Consider the following 19,465-nt stretch of genomic DNA (forward strand, 5'->3'; position numbering starts at 1 on the left):
GTTGGTTTCTTACCAGCAAAGAACACCTGTTTCTTCACTGATAGCTGGTTGGTTTTTGGCTTCCTGCCCCAGGTGTATTTAGATTTATCCCCTTTGGGAGGGAATTTCTTGAGCCTTTCAGCCCACAGTTGCTGATTGGGCGTAAGGTTAGAAGGAGGTATGGTCCTAGTTTTACTGGCTGGAGAGAGGGGTTTTGGAGCTGACTTGGGGGAGGGGTTAAGTTTTCTGGCCAGCAATGGGGATGTTCTCACTATCCTCACTGTCAGTCGAATGAGGTGGTGTGGGGGGGGGGGGGGGGGGGGGGGGGGGGGAAGAAACAGGGAAGGTAGATTTAGGGTGTGGAGAGACAGGAACTGGGATTTCCTTGGGTGGGGGAGAGGAAGATTTTGGACTTACTGTGCGATTGGAATCAGTGCCTGTCACAGGTTGATCTTCTTTCTCAGTGGGAATCACTGCTGACACAACTGGAGTCACTGTGTTATGGTTATCAGTGACTGGAACAGTGTGGCCTACGGTATCAGAGGGAGGCACTACTGACACAGTGTGGTCTATTGGAGTAGAAGAAGGCACTACTGGCACAGGGTGAACTAGTGTATCAGATGGAGGCACTGTGTTATTGGTATCATTTCTAAGATCTATCTGATTAAATGTTGTTCTTCCATGATTGACCGCCCCCATATTTATAGATGATAAGATAATAAATTTAATAATTTTAACAACAGTAACAAGTAAAAATTATAATACAAAAATCAACTTTATAGGCATAATTCATAGTAAATATCATGTAAAATATTATGAAAATTTATGGATATGTACCATTTATAGAACGTTTTTATTTTTATTTTTCTGCATTTATTATCAAATGATACTCAAATTAAAAAAGATACTCAAATTAAAAAAGATACCAACATATTTATTATTTGATTTTCAAGCAATTTTGAACTTATTTTACGTATATACTGCCATAATTTTTAAATAATTTTCCTACTCTAGTTGGCAAATAATATCAATTACAAAATCAACTTGATACCAATGCAAAAACTAACATGGATACTAATCAAGGTAATTTTCAAAATTATTTAGCATTATTTTTATTTTTATTTTCTTGGCTCGTCACTCCCGCTCGTTTTTTTTTTTTTTTGGTGGTAACTTCTTATTTTTAAATAGGGAAATCTGTATGTAGTATGTGATAAGTACTTCACGTGAGATATTTAGATAATTTATTAACAGGTTGGGAGATATTTAGATAGTCTCAGAATTACATTTTATGCAATTTTAATCTTATTTGTTGATACATTCGTTGAAATACCAAATCTCATTCTTTTTTTTATAAACAATTAATAATACTAGATTTTAAATATAAATTTTACTTTTATATTTGTCAGACTAAAACAATGTGAAGTGAAGATTTTCTGATTTTTTTATTTATATCCAAAATAAAATATAAATTTAAAAAACTAACCAACAAGCTAATGAAATTGTAAAACTACCCAAACCGGTTAACCATTAACCGGACTCAAATCAAATTTCCGGTTATTGGTTTCCCGGACCCATTGAAATAGTCCGGTTAACCATTAACCGGAAATTTGATTTGAGTCCGGTTAATGGTTAACCGGATTTGTGCATTTTCCTTTTCTTTTCTTTTTTGAAAACAGAATTTTTTTTGTATTAAAATATTAGAAATGTTGAATATATTTCTTTGAAAATAAATGGAATACAATATAATTTGATTTATTAGAAAGACTGCAACTGATAACCCGGATCAATATTTTTTAGGCCGGATTTTTCGCGGCGGTAAGAAAAATTAATATATTTCTTTATGTGCTATTGGAAAAAAATAAAAATGCTTAGATTCTGAGTTATTGATCCCGGTTCAAAAGTCACTTCTATGTAATCTAGAAAATATTGTGATCCTTCTAGGACATTTAATTTATAAAAAGTTGTATCTATTTTGAGAATTCTTTTTTTTTAAAAATCATTAAATAAATTAAAGTTTTTGTTTTTTTTCAAAAATAGATACAACTTTTCATAAATTAAATGTCCTAGAAGGATCACAATATTTTCTAGATTACATAGAAGTGACTTTTGAACCGGGATCAACAACTCAGAATCTAAGCATTTTTATTTTTTTCCAATAGCACATAAAGAAATATATTAATTTTTCTTACAGCCGCGAAAATTTCTGCCTGAAAAATATTGATCCGGGTTATTAGTTGCAGTCTTTCTAATAAATCAAATTATATTGTATTCCATTTATTTTCAAAGAAATATATTCAACATTTCTAATATTTTAATACAAAAAATAAAAAATTTCTGTTTTAAAAAAAAAAAAATGCACAAATCCGGTTAACCATTAACCGGACTCAAATCAAATTTCCGGTTAATGGTTAACCGGACTATTTCAATGGGTCCGGAAAACCAATAACCGGAAATTTGATTTTTGTCCGGTTAATGGTTAACCGGTTTGGGTAGTTTTGCAATTTCATTAGCTAGTTGGTTAGTTTTTTTAAATTTATATTTTATTTTGGATATAAATAAAAAAATCGGGAAGATTTTTCATCTTTAAATATTATTATTTTAAACAAATTTCTATAAATGTTTAATAGCAAAGAAGTTGAAATGTCATGTAAAACTCGTTGTTATAAATTGTAATATTAAAATGTTCACTCCTCTTTCACGAGAAATTAGAAAATCTCATCAGTCCTATTTAGTTAAAATAAATCTTGCAAAATTATGTTAATATTTGAAAGTTCTTAACATTAGTTAGTGAACTTTTCATTATATTAATTTCGGTCAACAAATTTTAAAATAGGTTTGTTAAATGGGTCGAGCTAGGTAAAACTTAAACTCGTACTAGAACGAGCCGAGCTTGATTTTAGCATAGCTGATCACGAACTAAGACAAATCAATTTTTTTTAACAACTCGTTCATGTTGTGAGCCACATATAAACCTATCTCAAACGAATCACAAAATATCTACCATTCATGCAAATTAATCAAACTCTAGCTCTTTCCGTAATTAGCTAATTAATCAAACTCTAGCTCTTTCCTCACCTAAATATCTACCATTCATGCATTGATATCAGAGATGAAGCAAGATTTTCAATAACATAATATAACGGGCCACTGTACAGAGAGTGCTGCTACTGTTCTATGGAGTAGATAGGCCCCTGTTCCCCTGCTGTTGCTGGATCTGAGAAAGAAGAAACCACAACTGAATTGATTCGACAGCTGCGCTCGCACTCTTCACTCCAGTCTTCAGCAACTCTCTCTCCCCTCAGTCCCTCTCCCTCCTCTTTTTTTTTTTTTTGTTCTAAAAGACCTTGGCACCTCTTTATTCTCATTCGGATATATCTCGTACGTGTTAGTTTTACTTTTCTCGCTTTGCTTTGACCGTCCGTTGGCGCTCTGCCCAATTTTCCTATGCCGTTTTTCTAACTTTTTATCTTCTTTATAATATTATTTACCTATATTATATATATGTTTTTATTGTTTTCAACAATGTCGCTTTTATTGCTTTTATTGTTAGTAACACAATATCGTTTTTTCTTTTCTTAATTTAAAATACACACCCTGCATAGGTATTATCTTGGTGGATTACTTTAATTAATACCATCCATATGGCCCCATTTGGTTTTTGCTGACCCATCCGTACGAGGACATCATTGACCGAGTAACTTAGACAATGATTATGTTGATAATTATATTAATATTTAAAAACAAAATATATATATATATATATATAGAGATAGGCTAATATCAAATCAATTGTTCCTGAGCCATGGAGCAATCAAGTTTTAAACCGTCTGATCTGATTGAAGATTTGTGCATATCGGATTGATCTGATCTAACAAGTTTCGCTGGAACAATCAAATTTCGCTATCCAGTAACTGGATCCGTCCAGTGCAGTAACCCTCCCCCCAAACCCCGACCCCTTCTCTCTCACAGGCGATCTCTCTTCTCTCTTATACTCTCTCTCTCCCCGACCTGAAATTGGTACTAATATTACTATTATCGCACCAGTCCATCAAAACGCTACCTCAAAATTGGTATCTCCGTTCGAAGGGAGAAATCAGAAATCGCACCAATCCGAAGTAGCAGATTTAGGGTTTTTAGCGTAATCAAATTTTCTAAGTTTTTATCTTCGCACCAGTCTAGGATTATTGAATGACTTATTTCAATTTTTGAAGCACCTTATTTTCACCATGAATTATAATTTTCTGTTATCGAGGTATCTATGCAGTGACAAAATATCTTTGATTTAATTTCTTAAGTAGTTTCTCTAATAGCAAAAACTAATTGATATATTGAAGGATTGGTTGTATTGTGGATCTATATTTCAGGATAAAAGCAGATTGAAGAAATCAAAATTTGAGAAAAAGAAGTGTCGCGGCTCTTTTGATTCATCTGACAATGGTAGGAAGAAAAACTTTTAAGTAAACTAGGAAATAAGTAGAATTTGTCAATACTGCTAAAGTTTTCATAATTATCATGTTTCTCCCTTAAAAATCATTACCCTTTGTTTCTGTTAATGCAACTTTTTTGTTAATGCATAATATTGGATTAAGTTTCTCATCTGGTATAATGACAGATTGCAGTATACCTTTGACTTTCTAAACTTCTATTTTTTTTAATTGCAGGTTGTACTAAAGGAATGCTCACTCCAGATTGTGCATGAAGTATATGGACATTGTTAGAGTAGTGATGCTTAATTTTTTTTGGATACTGATACTTAATTAATATATTACTTTTCTTATGTTGAGATCCAGATCTTATTGTTTAGCTTTTGTAAGCATAGGCTAAGTACAGTTACGATGAATACATATTCATTTTTTTACTGCTCTAGTGCTTGTTTTCTATTTATTTTGTATTAAAAACATTTTTGATACATGAATTAAATAGTTTCATTGAATTGCAGTTTAATTGCTGGAGTAAACAGTTGCAAAATAAACAAAATTAGTTCCACTGCACAATTAATAAAAACAGAAAGTACAAATGATGAATTTTCATTTTTTCTAAAATACCCTTGACTGCAACTTGTACAACAAAATGCACTATATCAAAAAAAAAAATGTACTAACAGAAAACCAACATTACTCTTAACAAAAGAAAACAAATAACAACAAAATACATCGTTCAGATTCATCATCTCCAACATCTTCATCTTCATCTTCATCATTGTCCTCATTATCGGAAGCTTTTTGGTTATCCTTTCCAAGGCCTTATGATATCTGTTAATTGGATGAACAGATCAATACTTAGTAGAAATTATTAAAAAGAAGAAAAAACAAATACTACAACCATATTACCCTTAATTGAATAACTGAAATTAGTTGTACCAAAACAGAAAAATTCCAGCGGTAACAAAAAGGAAAATTAGCAAATTACCCTTGATTGCATTAGCCGTACTCGTTTACTTAATGTTTACAACCGGTTTTCTTAATTCTGATTTACATTTACGTTTTGTTCTCATAGTAATGAACAGCATCGAATTGTTACCAAGTACTGACATAGAGGTCACTATACTACTGAAACTTATAATTTTTTAACTTACACATCAAATTGTTACCAGTATCAGGTACCAGTATTTATAATTCTGATTTTATGGTCTGAAATTATTTAATCCATAGACCATGTATAAGGTACCAGTAATGCCTTCCCATCCTCAAATTTCACTAGTTAGTACATAATAGCTCCTTCAACAATTTCACTAGTTACTGGTGCTTTTGCCAAAGCTCGCTCTCCCTTAAATTTGATTGTCGGTAAACCAAATCAGATTTACCAAAGAAAAGGCACCACAATTTACCAAAGATTATGTTAGGAATTGGTAAAAATAGTAGCCCACTTTAGTAACAGAATCAAATTTATAAAAATGTTTAATCCACTTGGTTGATACAGCCTGTCTATGTACGCAGACCCTTACAAAATTTTAGAGAAGGCATTTATAATAATTTAATTCATATGAGAGTTCTTTGTTCCCTTTAAGAGATCAATTCACACAATTCAAACTACAAATTTTATATACAGGCCCCGAACAAAGCTAAAAGCAGCAAGCAATACATAACACAAGTACTGCGACAGTTCGGTTCGTCTTTCACAGTTTGAGAAATTCCCCAAAATCTGATTCGAGCTGTGTTAACAACCATAAGCAATTAACACACAAATCTCAGAAATTCAAAGTTCAAGGGGCTCAGCCCACCATCAAGAGTAGCTCAACACAGAGCAAAGTAACAAAAAAGGTCAAGACGGTTTACCGAGAATGTGCCGAGAGAGAGAAAGGTTGTCGTTGGAGAAGTTAGCGCCAAGAGAGGAGAGAAGCAGGACAGAAGGGAGATCGCGTGTGAAAGACTCTGAGAGATTTAGGTTTAGAGAGACTGAGAGACGGGAGATGGCGTGTGAGAGAGAGGGGCTCGGGGTTTGGGGGGCGATACTCCACTGGACGGGTCCAGTAACGTTCAGTTACTGGATAACAAAATTTGATTGTTCCAGCGAAACTTCTTAGATCAGATCAATCCGATATGCACAAATCTTCAATCAGATCGGACGGTTTAAAACTTGATTGCTCCATGGCTCAGGAACAATCGTTTTGATATTAGCCTATCTCTATATATATATATATATATATATATAGAGAGAGAGAGAGAGATAGGCTAATGTGCATTCGAATGTATATGGTCCGAAGTGCTTACGGTCCAAATTTGATTTTTCAAAATCCAAACGGTCGATCTGAACCGTTCATCTTGTTCTCCATATTAATATGTGCTTGGAGACCAAATTTTACATTTTTCTGAATTTTTTTACTATTTATTAAGCCACTTTGAAAATTGCTGATCCAACGGTGGCTGCACAAAACAGTAAAACCGTTGGATCAACGATTTTCAAAGTGGCTTAATAAATAGTAAAATAATTCAGAAAAATGTAAAATTTGGTCTCCAAGCACATATTAATATGGAGAACAAGATGAACGGTTCAGATCGACCGTTTGGATTTTGAAAAATCAAATTTGGACCGTAAGCACTTCGGACCATATACATTCGAATGCACATTAGCCTATCTCTATATATATATATATAAAGTAAGCTTATTAATTAACATGTTGGGAGATATTTAGATAGTATGAGAATTATATTTCATGCAATTTTAATCTTATTTATTGATACATTTTTTGAAATATCAAATCTCATTATTTTTTATAAATAATAATACTGGATTTTAAATATAAATTTTACTTTTATATTTGTCAGAGTAAAACAATGTGAAGTGAAGATAATTTCATCTTTAAATATTATTATTTTCAACAAATTCCTATAAAACTTTAATAGAAAAGAAGTAAAAATGTCATGTAAAACTTGTTGTTGTAATATTAAAAATGTTCACTCCTCTTTCACGAGAAATTAGAAAATGTCATCAGTCCTATTTAGTTAAAATAAATCTTGCAAAATTATGTTAATATTTAAAAGTTCTTAACATTAGTTAGGGAACTTTTCATTATATTAATTTGGGTCACCAAATTTTAAAATAGGGTTGTTAAACGGGTCGAGCTTAGGGGTGTCAATTAAACTCATACTAGAACGAGCCGAGCTTGATTTTAGCATATCTCAAAATATCTCATGCATGGTGCCACTGCCAGCTCTGACGCAAATTAAGCTGTAACACCGACATCTCTTGGAATGCGCATTCGTAGACTCCATCTTCTCCGTCCGTTTACGTTCCGAATCCAACGCCTATTATTGGAATGCGCATTCATAATCTATTATATATGGAGACAGCACACTAGCACAGGCTCACGCAGTCACGCCAGATGCGTTGACTGCACGGACTGTCCGAAGTAATTAGGTTCAGATTTATTAACTATGAAACAATTAGGTTCAGATTGCGACGGTTCCAGGGACCAGTCCCTCAACCACCCAATCGACGGTCATGACATCGTTCGCGTATTTCAAGAGCTTCGATTCATACCTATCAATAGTAAGAAATTATAATATTATCTTAACTTTGAAGCAACCAACCAATAAATTGAAGTTAAAAAATAATTCAAACAATTAGGGAAAGAGAGAGTACCGGGTTAGATTTTCATAATTCCATTTTGATAAAATCTCAAGTGCCTTAACATCCAGCACCAAGGTATTCAGAGTTGTAGACCTGATATCAATCAATTACAAAGATCCTCCAAAGTGATTTTTTTTCTTTTTTTCTTTTTTTTTTTGAAAAAGTGGGTGAAACTCACCGATTTCATTAGAAATCTAATAGTTCAACTGTTGCCAGCTCCAAACCACTGGAGCAGGAAACTTGCACAAACTGGTACATACCAGTTACACAAAATATTCATTACAAACAAAAATAAAACTGTTCAGAACCCTCCAAAGTGAACTATGTTTCAAAAAAGGAAATTAAAAAAGAAAAAGAAACAAAATACTTGGAAGGGAGTAGGAGATGCATGAGGCTCTCCAATTTCGCCATGTGGCATTGCCTGCCGATCTGACATTAGCTCTTCCAATTGCCTCACATATCCCACTCCTTAACTTGGCACATCCCTTTTCAAGTCATAATCATATACAAAATGAGAAACCAACCCGCCATGATTCCAATTTTCAATTAGGCTACTATTGCTTCAATTCAAACGAAGTTGTCAGTATCACGAAATGGATCAAACCACAGTACACGTTCTGATTATTTCAGCCTTCTTTGCCCAATCACCAACAAATTTTCCCCGCATTTGCCTGATTTGAAATCGATCATACCACAGTACACAAATTCTGATTATTTCAGCCTTCTTTGCGCAATCACCAACAAATTTTTCTCACATTTGACTGATTTGATAAAAAAATCCACAAAATTAACATTATCAGACAAAATCTACATAGAAGTTCCCATCTCTCAATCCCCAAAGAATAAAATTATCCCCAACAATAAAATTGAGCACGATTGTAAGATCTCAATCCGGTGCACGATTAGTGGGATAATCCAATCGGTAGAAACAGTTGATGAGATACTTGTGGATAACAAAATGTATAAAGAAAGGTAATTACCTTCTTTGTTGAAAGTAGCAATGAGTTATACGAAAAAAGTAGTCAATTCACCGAACTCCAGCCCAAAAGATAAGGACACGATTTGGGGACATGAAAGGAAAAGATGCAATATTAAATGATCTAGTATGTAATCACATATAGGTTTTTACAGCCACTATAGATCGTGAAGGACATCAGTCCAATTTCATGACCTACAGTATTCTGATAATTTGACTATGTAAAATAGGTGCAAGTGAAAAGGCAATGATTGTGCATGACAGGTGAAAGTTGCGTGGCTGACCATCTATATAGCAGGTCGAGTGACGGGTTTACTGGATACTCCTATCCAACATTTAAAATCTGTTGAAGTTTAGAGCAAGCATTGGGATTAATATGATATCTGTTGTAATATGCGAAACACTGTAACTTGTAAACTCTATTGAAATGAAAAGACTACGGGCATGTTGCATTGCAAAAAAAAAAAAAAAAAAAAAATTATCCTTCGAAGCTAATTCAATGGTCTTTTAAGCTAAGCTCACGTATAACTTGTCGTGAGCTTAAGTTCAAACTAGCATCACTGTATAACTTGTGGTGAATTTTGATTACGGTTGAGTTTGGTAATTTTATTTTTCGGGAAAAACCATAAAAGTGATGGTGCAACCAGTATGTATTCACAACAAGAGTCAAATGAAACTTGCAATGGCGCCTATCATTTATTTACCTCAATATTTCGATAATTTGATCCATAAAAAATTTCATAAAGTTTATTCTTAAATTGAGACTTCAATTTTTACCTTGGTGGAGATGGATGTGAACCTGAAAAACCTCCTCATGAAAATTAAATGCCCGGAATTGACCTCGCTAAAACCCAGGTTAACTTTTCACCCTACCTCAGATGAAAATCTGAAATTTGCATGACACCCTCCACCGTACCTTTTTATTTGTTTCAGGTCAGATATGTACGTATAGATAAACAAGTTGTTACTACCTATAGAATTGATTCTATGTTGGTAGCATCCCCTAATTATATCTCCGTGCCATTTTAAATATTTTATTTCTTGTATCTTTTGTTTCACAATAATCTATATTATGCTCTTGTACTTCAAAAGTGCGACTTCTTTCAATGGTGTGATGGGTTGGGCCCGAGTAGTCAAAGCCCTTCGAAGCCAGGCCCAAGATGCAGTAGGAGCCCGGGCAAAATAATCAATCCCCAAAATGCCCCTTTAGAGCCTAAAGAGCCAACATGCTCTTGCAAGGCTAGACCATGCACCAAGGAGAAAACAAGGGCTGCAAGTATTATGCTTGCCCTATAAGGAAGGTACATAAGTTCAATTATCAGTTTATTGATGTCTTTTTATATTTTTTTTTTATATGCACACCCCTGTGAATTTTGCAGCGTATAAAATTGTCAATCCTTAGCAAAGAGGTAATCTATACCAAAAAGAGAAACTTATTTAGACAAACATGTATTAATGCAAGAGGTAAGCTATACCAAAAAAGGCATGTTTCAACAGAAAGGATGCATTAGACAGGAACTTAAGTGTAAAGCAAAAAAGGAACGGCATAGTCAGTAATGCATGAAATGCACATATATTCATGTTGCATTAATTGTTTCTCCATTTTGTTTTTTAGGGTCACGGAACTTGCAAACACTTTGAATGGGTTGATAGCCTGGTAAAACCACATGAAACAGAGAGTAACAAAAAAAAGAATCCAAAATAATATATCGATAGTTGATGTGACTACCCCTGAGCCAAACCAAACACTCTCTCCATATGAATCTGTAAAAGACCTCTTTGGGGAGAATGACATGAGAACCATTGATTTTTGGTGCAAAGAACAAGACCCTAATAGTACAGCTGCTACTGGAACTGAGATAAGCAAACAATTATCTCCTGGTAAAAGTGATGCATTTCAAGTTGCGGAGGACTGCCGAAATTGCGGTAAAAGAGGCCAGTGCATAGAATGTCCAAATTAACTTGTTTCAAGGATGATTATTTTTCAGAAAATAAGCAGGGGAATGCAATGGATGGAGGTAATATTTCTCCAATTAAAGGGACTTCAGTGCAAAACAATAGTCCAAGCAGTTTAAAAAAGGGCAGGCAAGTGTTTTAGGGAACCGAATCCTCTGCCCCCCAGAGGGCAGGATTTTCCTACCCCCATTCATTTTGACCAATCTTCAATTGACACGTGGCATATCTTTCTAATTAATTTATTTTATTATAAAATCTGTAGCTTGCATATTTTCTTTCCCCCGTCTCTTTAACTTTCAAATTCAGAAAAATTGAGGATCTACTTGTAAATTTCCTTCTTCAATCTAGCCAATTTCTAGTTGACACATGGCAACCTTTTTCAATTAATTTTTTTTATAGAAAGTTGTAGCTTGCACATTTTTCTCTCTGTCTCTTCACCTTCCAAATTGGGATTATTTCTCTTCTCTATATCAGCAATGAGAAACTTTTTCTTCAAAGTTTAAGCCATCTATGACAGAACTTTTGAGTTGAATCAAGTTGCAAAATATTTTACTTGTAAGTTATTATTATTATTTTTTTGTAAATTTTAGATTTTGACATTTGGTAGTATTTTGTGTTGCAAAATATTCTAGATTTTCTGTTGCAAGTTACAATCTTTGAATTCTTTTTAGAGAGAAACCACGTAGGCAATATGTATTAAACTGAAACAACATTATATGAGTTACAACTTGCAAAATAACTTCTACTGGTTCTTATGTTTCCCCCCCCCCGTTTTTTTTTTTGGATAAATAGTCCGTAGTCAGCTTTCATTGATTCAACTGCAATGTTTACATTCATAGTGTATTAATCAAGTGTACCGGTATAAAATCCTGATAATACCAGTACCATTTCAGAACCAGTATCACTGAGTCCTAGCGTCCCAGTCACTTGGCCTCACAAGCCTAATCTAGAGTATTCTAGTTTGGCAAACACACAGCATCCCTGGCATCAGAAAAAAAAAAAAAAAAAAAACCCATTTTTAAATCATAGCAATTAACACTTCCTTACTTAAAGTCTAATGTGCAAATTATTTTAAACAATTTATAGATGGCATCAGAAAAAAATTTGGACTTGAATTTACGCATTGATGTGGCTTCTCCGCATAATATTCAACAAATTGGAACTTCAAGCAAAAGCCCCTCAAATATACTCAACGAATTGTTCGAATACAGATTGGAAGATGTTAATCAATTGAGGTAATTTTTATTGTGTTTTTTATGTTTAATAAATTAAATCATGTAATGGAAAAAAATTGTATAAAAAAGTTTTCCAGTTTTATAATATATTTATTATTTGAACTACTAGGTTTATAGATGAAGAAAAGTTTGGAGTTGATAATGAAATTTCTGAAGCATGCGTGAGAAACAATTTGGAGAAAGAGAACCAACAAATTGGAAGTGAATCCGATGTCTCTGTAAGGTAAATAATGAACTCTCATAAATTCATAATAAAAACTTTATCGAGTAGAACTAGGGTGTTCTTAAGCTCACCAAAGTGTTTGGTGAGCTTGACTCCAAAATCCGTCAAAACGGTTTCAAATGACGAATCCGAACCGTTGAAACCCGCCTATTTTACGTGTGATGCGTCTATATGTGAAATTTTTAAACTTTCGAATTAGTTTAGTATAAAGTCAAGCAGTCAAAACATGTTCAAAAAATGAATGCACTAAAATTAATTTATTAACCTTCTAATTTTGACCAATTGACTTTATACTAAACTAATTCGAAAGTTAAAAAATTTCACATGTAGACGCATCACACGTAAAATAGACGGGTTCCAACGATTCGGATTCGTCATTTGAAACCGATTTGACGAGTTTTGGAGTCAAGCTCACCAAACACTTTGGTGAGCTTAAGAACACCCTAGTTGTACTCAACTTTATCATGTTTATATTGCTCAGTTTTTTTTATCTTTACAGCCCCACAAACGATGATCGTGACAAATGTTTTAATTCACCGAAAGAAACTACCTTGTTAGATCAAGAAACACCAAAGCTTGGGATGGAGTTTGATGATGTGGAAGCTGCATACGAGTTCTATAATAGATATGGTGCAAAGAAGGGTTTCAGTATAAGAAATCACAAGATAAAAACAGCTCAAGGTGTGGTGAAATTTCGAATCTTTTGTTGTTCAAAAGAAGGCTTCCGTGGTGTGGATAAGAGGGAGACTAATGTTGTAAATCATCGTCCAGAAACAAGAACAGGTTGTCAGGCAACTATGCATATCAGATTGCAAAAGAACGGAAAATTCAAAATCACTAAACCTGAACTAGAGCACAACCACACTTTGGCTAGTCCTGGAAAGACCCATATGCTAAGATCACAGAGAAAACTCGGAAAAGCTCAAAAGTCTTCAGGTCTTTGAGGTGAAGATGTTCAATTAAGTTGTGGAATTTAAATTAGAAGCTTTAATTTTCCTTGACTGGCATAGATGTAGTTTTAAATTAGAAGACAGTAGTTGTAGCTTTAGGAAGCTTTAAGAACTTAGAAGGATTGTAAGCAGCAAATAGAATTAGGAGCTTAGCAGTAGATAGAGGGAAGCGCGGAGAGTAGAAGGGTATTCTCGTACCAGTAAAATTCAACTGTTTTGATGATACTGGTAAGGTGGAATAGGGTTGTCAGAAGTATGGAGGAAATATGCCGTTTAGCCCCTACTTTATTTGATTTTGAACAAAACTGTCACACCCCAAATCCACCGGGTCTGACAGCCTGCCGCGTGTATAAATCAAGCGTCACATATACACGCAAGGCAGTGGATCTTTTATATGCATTGCCAATATCCTCACTCGCTGTCTCCGTGTAATAAACCTGAAAATAATCGGGAGGGTGGGGGTGAGAATAAATCCTCAGTGCGAATTTGCCACATATGAATTATTGGACTTGCAATCAAACTCTATATTCAAATATGAAACCCAAACAATAACAATGCAAACAGATATATAAGAAAACATAAATACAGAATGCCAATGCTCGACAACAGTTTAATCAACCTGAAACACAGTTTACGGAATTTCCAAGATGAATTTCAAACACACAACATCTATTTTGGCTTAACTCAATTCAATAACTCAATTCAATAGGGCTTGTAGCAATTACAGATGTTCTCTCGAGCTGAACCATTATCAAACCCACATCTGTAGGGTTACTGACACCTACAGATGGCCAACCGCTGGACCCTTTATCTGACACCCATCTGCAATCGCTTGGCTTAACAGTTTATTAAGGTCTGGTTCGAATCATATAAAGAAAATCCTCTCTGGAATCGTTTCCAATATTCGTCATATTCAATCGACCGTTCAAATGCATTAACACGTAGGAAAATGCCACCGAGCCATAGACGTTACACAAGTCAACCACGATTTCCAATCACACATCTCATAACATAATCACCCTCCCTCGTCCCAACCGGTACTGGGAATATCGAGGGCCGTTCACCTAAGGCCATTTAGGATCCTGGGAATCCAAGTCAGCATACAGCCCGACTTGGCAAATTAATTGGATCCAAGTGCTTAACTTCGTAAATCCATTCACACACATATCAATTCCACTCGTGGTGACTTTAAATCAAAATCAGATCACAATAGATCGACATAACCTATAACCATACCAGTATGCAAATCATTCAATTCAGATCAATTCGAGTTTAATTTGATTGGGCTATGCAAATGCTCTACGCAATTCAGTGATGCAATCAATGATATTCAACATGACAAACGAAAACACAGTTTAATTCCTGAAAATAAAGTATCAAACAAGTCCAAGAATCCCGCACCTTATTATGACGAGCGTACCGCTTAATTACGGATCGGGCGTCTCGAATTACCTCGCGATATCTGGCTCGACTGAGCCTACACCTATATTATACGATTACTTGGTTTAGTTCGGTTACATTCTCAAACTTAAATTCCGAAAGCCGTATTTTAATTCGTCAATTCTTTTATACCTTTTGGCTCATTTATAATCATTTTAATTCAAGTCCAATTCCAAATTTACATATACACATCATGTCATATTCAAATCAATTTATAGGCCCATTTATACAATTCAACTCAAGGCCTACTACAAATACTTCAATTCAAGCCCATGTCACAACAATTTATTTCAAAGGCCCATAACAAAATTATACATATGCATAGCCGGCCTACATCTCAAAATAAATCACATCACGCAATTTGGTCCATTTATTCCTAACAATCACATAAGGCCTTTTAATTATTTTATTCCAATTCAATTTAATTAAAGACCCATAATTTAGTAAAGGTTTAAGCCCCTAATTAACAATTCACCATTTACTCAAAGTCCATTTATAACATTTCAATTTCAGTCCTCTTTACAATTATTTAAATTCACATATGGCTCAAATTATAATACTTCACATGCATGGCCGGCCATAGCCTCAAACAATTTAAATCTTACAAATTGGTCCCTTATATTTATACAACTCACATAGGCCTTATATTTTTATAATTCATACCCCTTATTTTTATAAAAATTCCCAAGGCTTGTATTTTGCACAAAACAACCTTCAATTTAATTTATTTACATTTTTTTGGGTCCATGTCAAGTCAAGGACTGGTACACACAAAATCAGCACCATTTACCGGGAAAATCAACAACCCGAGCAAAGGTGAAATTAACTACAATTCCCTTTATTTAATACAAATCACTTCCTACAATTAATCCTTTCTTACATTTTAGCCCCTTTAATTTATACTAATCACTTCCTACAATTAATCCTTTCTTACATTTTAGCCCCTTTTTTTTATACAAATCACCATGGTTCTATATTTTACAATTCCGACCGTTAATAAAATCATTTTTACAATATAACCCCTTATACTTAATTTATTCGAGCAATTCGATCGAGTCGGGAAAATCAACAACCCGTACTTCGATAATTAGTCAATTCACATCCTACGACATTAATCAATTCATCAATACATAATTCACGAATTTTAGAAATTAACCGAAGGAGAAAAATGTCGGAAGAAATTGATCGGGTCCGAGGGTTTCGTCTCGCCTTGCGGCCATCTCACTCGAGCACAAGCAAGCACCAAGGCAGCACCAAGCCGAACCAGCACGGCATCCCGCGAGCACCGGGTCAGTACCGAGCCAACCCCTCAACCCTAATTTCTAGGGTTTCATGAGAGAGGGGGGGCAGAAACCGAGAGAGAGAGGGGGCGGCTATGGCTCTCATGGGCAGAGAGGAAGAGTGGAGAGATCAGCGGCGGGTTCGGTGGGGTTCGCCGGCGACGGGAGGGGGCGGAGCCCCTGTCCCTTTTCTTCCTTTGGCGCAACAGAGAGGAAAGGGGGGTGTGTCACGGACAGGAAGGGAGAGGAGAGAAAGAGAGAAAGGTTTTATTATTTGGACTGCTTTAAGATTCGTGCTGAACATATCTAAATGGCTTGAGATTTTCCAAAAAAAAAGTCACGCAAATATGAGATAAGTCAGATGGTGTGAATTCCATGGACCCGAATTCTTTATTCAATGGGTTTAATTCCCTTCACTCATCAATTCAAATCCATGGATAGGATGCCTTTAGGATTCGTGCTAGATTTAATCCAAAGGTTCAACCAATTTCATAATTTCAATATGAACTCATTTAATTCAAATTCAAAGGTTGAGATAACTTCAATGTCTGTGCTATGATAACATCCAATGGTTAAAACAAATTCAGAATATAATATAGTTCATGAATTTGAATTTTAAAGGTTATGATGATCTAAATATTTGTGTTAGATCGAATCGAACATTTCAGACAAATTCTGATTTTTAATATATGGTCTCAATTGGTTATTTTAAGACGTTCTATGTTACAAAAATTAGAATCAAGTCTCGTAAAATTTATCATATATTCGTTATAATATTTCAGGTGTTAAATTCTAAATTTCAGATTCGAATAATTCGATCTCCTTTTATATAATTATATATATTCAATTAGTTCTCTAAAAATTCAAAGGAATTGTAACGGATTTTCTAAGTTTCTAATTTACCGAATGATTATAATTTTATTCCTAGGGATATATTCTATTTTATTTCTAAATCTCTAAATTTTATTATACTTAATTTCATACATTATTTATATTACGAAATTTTAGTTTCGTTTTAGTCGGTCAGAAAATTTCTGAACGATCGTTAAGTTAATTAAACTTTTTATTTAAGCCAATTGATCGATTTAATAATTTAATCATGTTTTCAAATTTCGGATTGTAACAAAAACAGGAAAGGGACAGAACATGAGTCTTTTAAACGGGCCTTGAAAAAGAGTAGAAGGTTTTGCTTTTATTTTAGATTCCAAGCATTTAGCTTTTTGTAATATTGTAATGTAGACTGATTTTCAGTTTTGTAATATTGTAATATAAGAAGGAAGCACATTTTTTTTTTATATTTTTATTTCATGATTTTTCAGGTTTCTGGAAATCTGACAATTTATAGCTTGAGCTGCTATTTTTTTGGTTACTTTTAGTTTTCACCTAATCGGTTCTACTTCTAGTTTTGCAACACAAAATATAGCCAAATTTTAAAATCTAGAATTTACAACTAAAAAAATAAAAAAATAACTTACAAGTAAAATATTTTGCAAATTGATTCAACTCAAAAAGTTTTGTCATAGATTGTTTAAGCTTTGGAAAAAATTTCTCACTGCTGATGTAGAGGAGGAGAAATAACTGTGAATTTGGAAGGTGAAAGAGATATGGTAAAAAAAATGTGCAAGCTACAACTTTCTATATAAAAAAAAAAATTTAATTGAGAAGGTATGTCATGTCTCAATTAGAAATTGACTAAATTGGAGGAAATTTACAAATAGATCCTTAATTTTTCTGAATTTGGAAGTTGAAGACATCGGAGAAAGAAATATACAAGCTACAGCATTTATTAGAAAAATAATTTAATTAAAAAGGTATGCCACGTGTCAATTGGAGATTGGTCAAAATGATGGGGGGCAGAATTTTCCTGCCATTCGGTTCCGTGTTTTGGTTGTGGTAAAGAGGGGCATTGGAGTTTGGAATGTACCTCGCCTCGCGATACAAATTCGGAAATAAATCTGCTGCGATTTCAAAGGATCGCAGGGTCCTGCGATTCTAATCTCAACCGTTTATATATTTTGAGATTCGTGCACAAAAACTCTCTTATTTTAAGATTCCTACATTCTAATAAATGAATGGCTGGAATTGGAATCTCAGGACCTGCGATCCTACAGCAGATTTGCTTCTTACTAATTCTGCATGCTTTAAGTGCGGCAAGGCTGGCCATTGGATGAAAAATTGTAATCTGTAGCTGCACTTGCATGTGATTTGCAGTTGCAATTTGTAAGTGCGTTAAGGTTGGCCATTGCCATTGGTACCGGCAGTACTTCTATGTAGAAGCTATCCATTAAGTATAATTGTAAATTTACTGTTATGATCACTGTTCACTAATTTAATTCATAACTGTTGTATCTAATTAACGTATGTTTGTTAAATCTAATTAAATAGGATTATCTACTATATGTAAATGCAACTGTAGTTATGTTTTGTTTCCTGTGCTGACTTAGTTTACAGCAGTTGGGGGAATTCCTTTTTTTGTTCATGTTTTTTTTGTGTTATTTTATTGTATTTCACTGATTCACTCTCAAGTTAGATTATGGTACTTTACAATGTGGGGGTTGTCATGTATTGTAAATTTATATTTTTGTTTTAAGGTTTCAACAGTTGATCCGAATAACTGAATATGATCTCCTTATAAAAATGTATTTGGAGACTGGAGTATACTTCTCTTAGGGAACTTTTAATAATTTTTGAAATAGGTAGAAAATCACACTTCTGGATAGTCTAAGATTTGTAGATTTGGTAAATTTTTACTTATTTTTTTAAAAAAGTAAAAATAAATATAACATTTGATTTTTTAGTATATTTTCATACAAAAATTATGTTGAACAGTTCAGATTCATTATTTGAAAAACAAAAGATATTGATTTATAATCGATAGTACGGATTGATGTGTGTTTTGCAAAGTACCATAGCCTCACTCTCACCTCTCTTCAATAATAATACAGCAAAATAGGAAAATTAAGGTTTAAGGAAAATAATGAGATCATAATTAAAATGGTTTAATAACGGTTTTCAGTGATTTTTTTAAAATAAAACCCACCAATTGGGAGCAGAATAGATTGCCAAATAAGGTTCTAATTTCTGACTGTCTGGTAAAAAATTGCATTATGATTCGGAGAGGATTTAATATGAATATCATCGTTGAAATCAACTTACATAACATAGTAGCAGTTCAAGTGAATTAGGATATCTGTTATCCAAAAAATTAACATGATGTTCTTAAATCATAGTCTTTTATTTTGTTTAACTTTTTTATCTGAAAAATTAACATGCGTGATTAGGTTCATCTATCTTTTACTTTACCTTCTCAATATAAAAGGAAGGATAGAATTGAATTTCATGTATATTCCTCAAAA

At 33.8% G+C, this 19,465-nt stretch overlaps 1 protein-coding gene and 1 long non-coding RNA gene across 2 annotated transcripts; both read left to right on the forward strand.

Annotated features, from left to right (window-relative positions):
* The first annotated feature begins 3,943 nt into the window (after window positions 1-3,943).
* Window positions 3,944-5,100, forward strand: LOC144543655 (uncharacterized). Its single transcript, XR_013508027.1, has 2 exons — window positions 3,944-4,108; window positions 4,641-5,100. It is a non-coding gene; the product is annotated as an uncharacterized LOC144543655 (long non-coding RNA).
* Window positions 5,101-12,012: 6,912 nt separating this feature from the next.
* On the forward strand, window positions 12,013-13,383 carry LOC144543892 (protein FAR1-RELATED SEQUENCE 5-like). The gene is made up of 3 exons (XM_078292343.1): window positions 12,013-12,216; window positions 12,326-12,439; window positions 12,939-13,383. The coding sequence occupies exons 1-3, from the start codon at window positions 12,068-12,070 to the stop codon at window positions 13,381-13,383; spliced, it is 708 nt and encodes a 235-aa protein (XP_078148469.1). The 5' UTR covers window positions 12,013-12,067.
* Window positions 13,384-19,465: the final 6,082 nt, after the last annotated feature.

The sequence above is a fragment of the Carex rostrata genome, chromosome 25, assembly GCF_964058835.1.
Source record: "Carex rostrata chromosome 25, lpCarRost1.2, whole genome shotgun sequence".
Lineage (NCBI taxonomy): Eukaryota > Viridiplantae > Streptophyta > Magnoliopsida > Poales > Cyperaceae > Carex > Carex rostrata.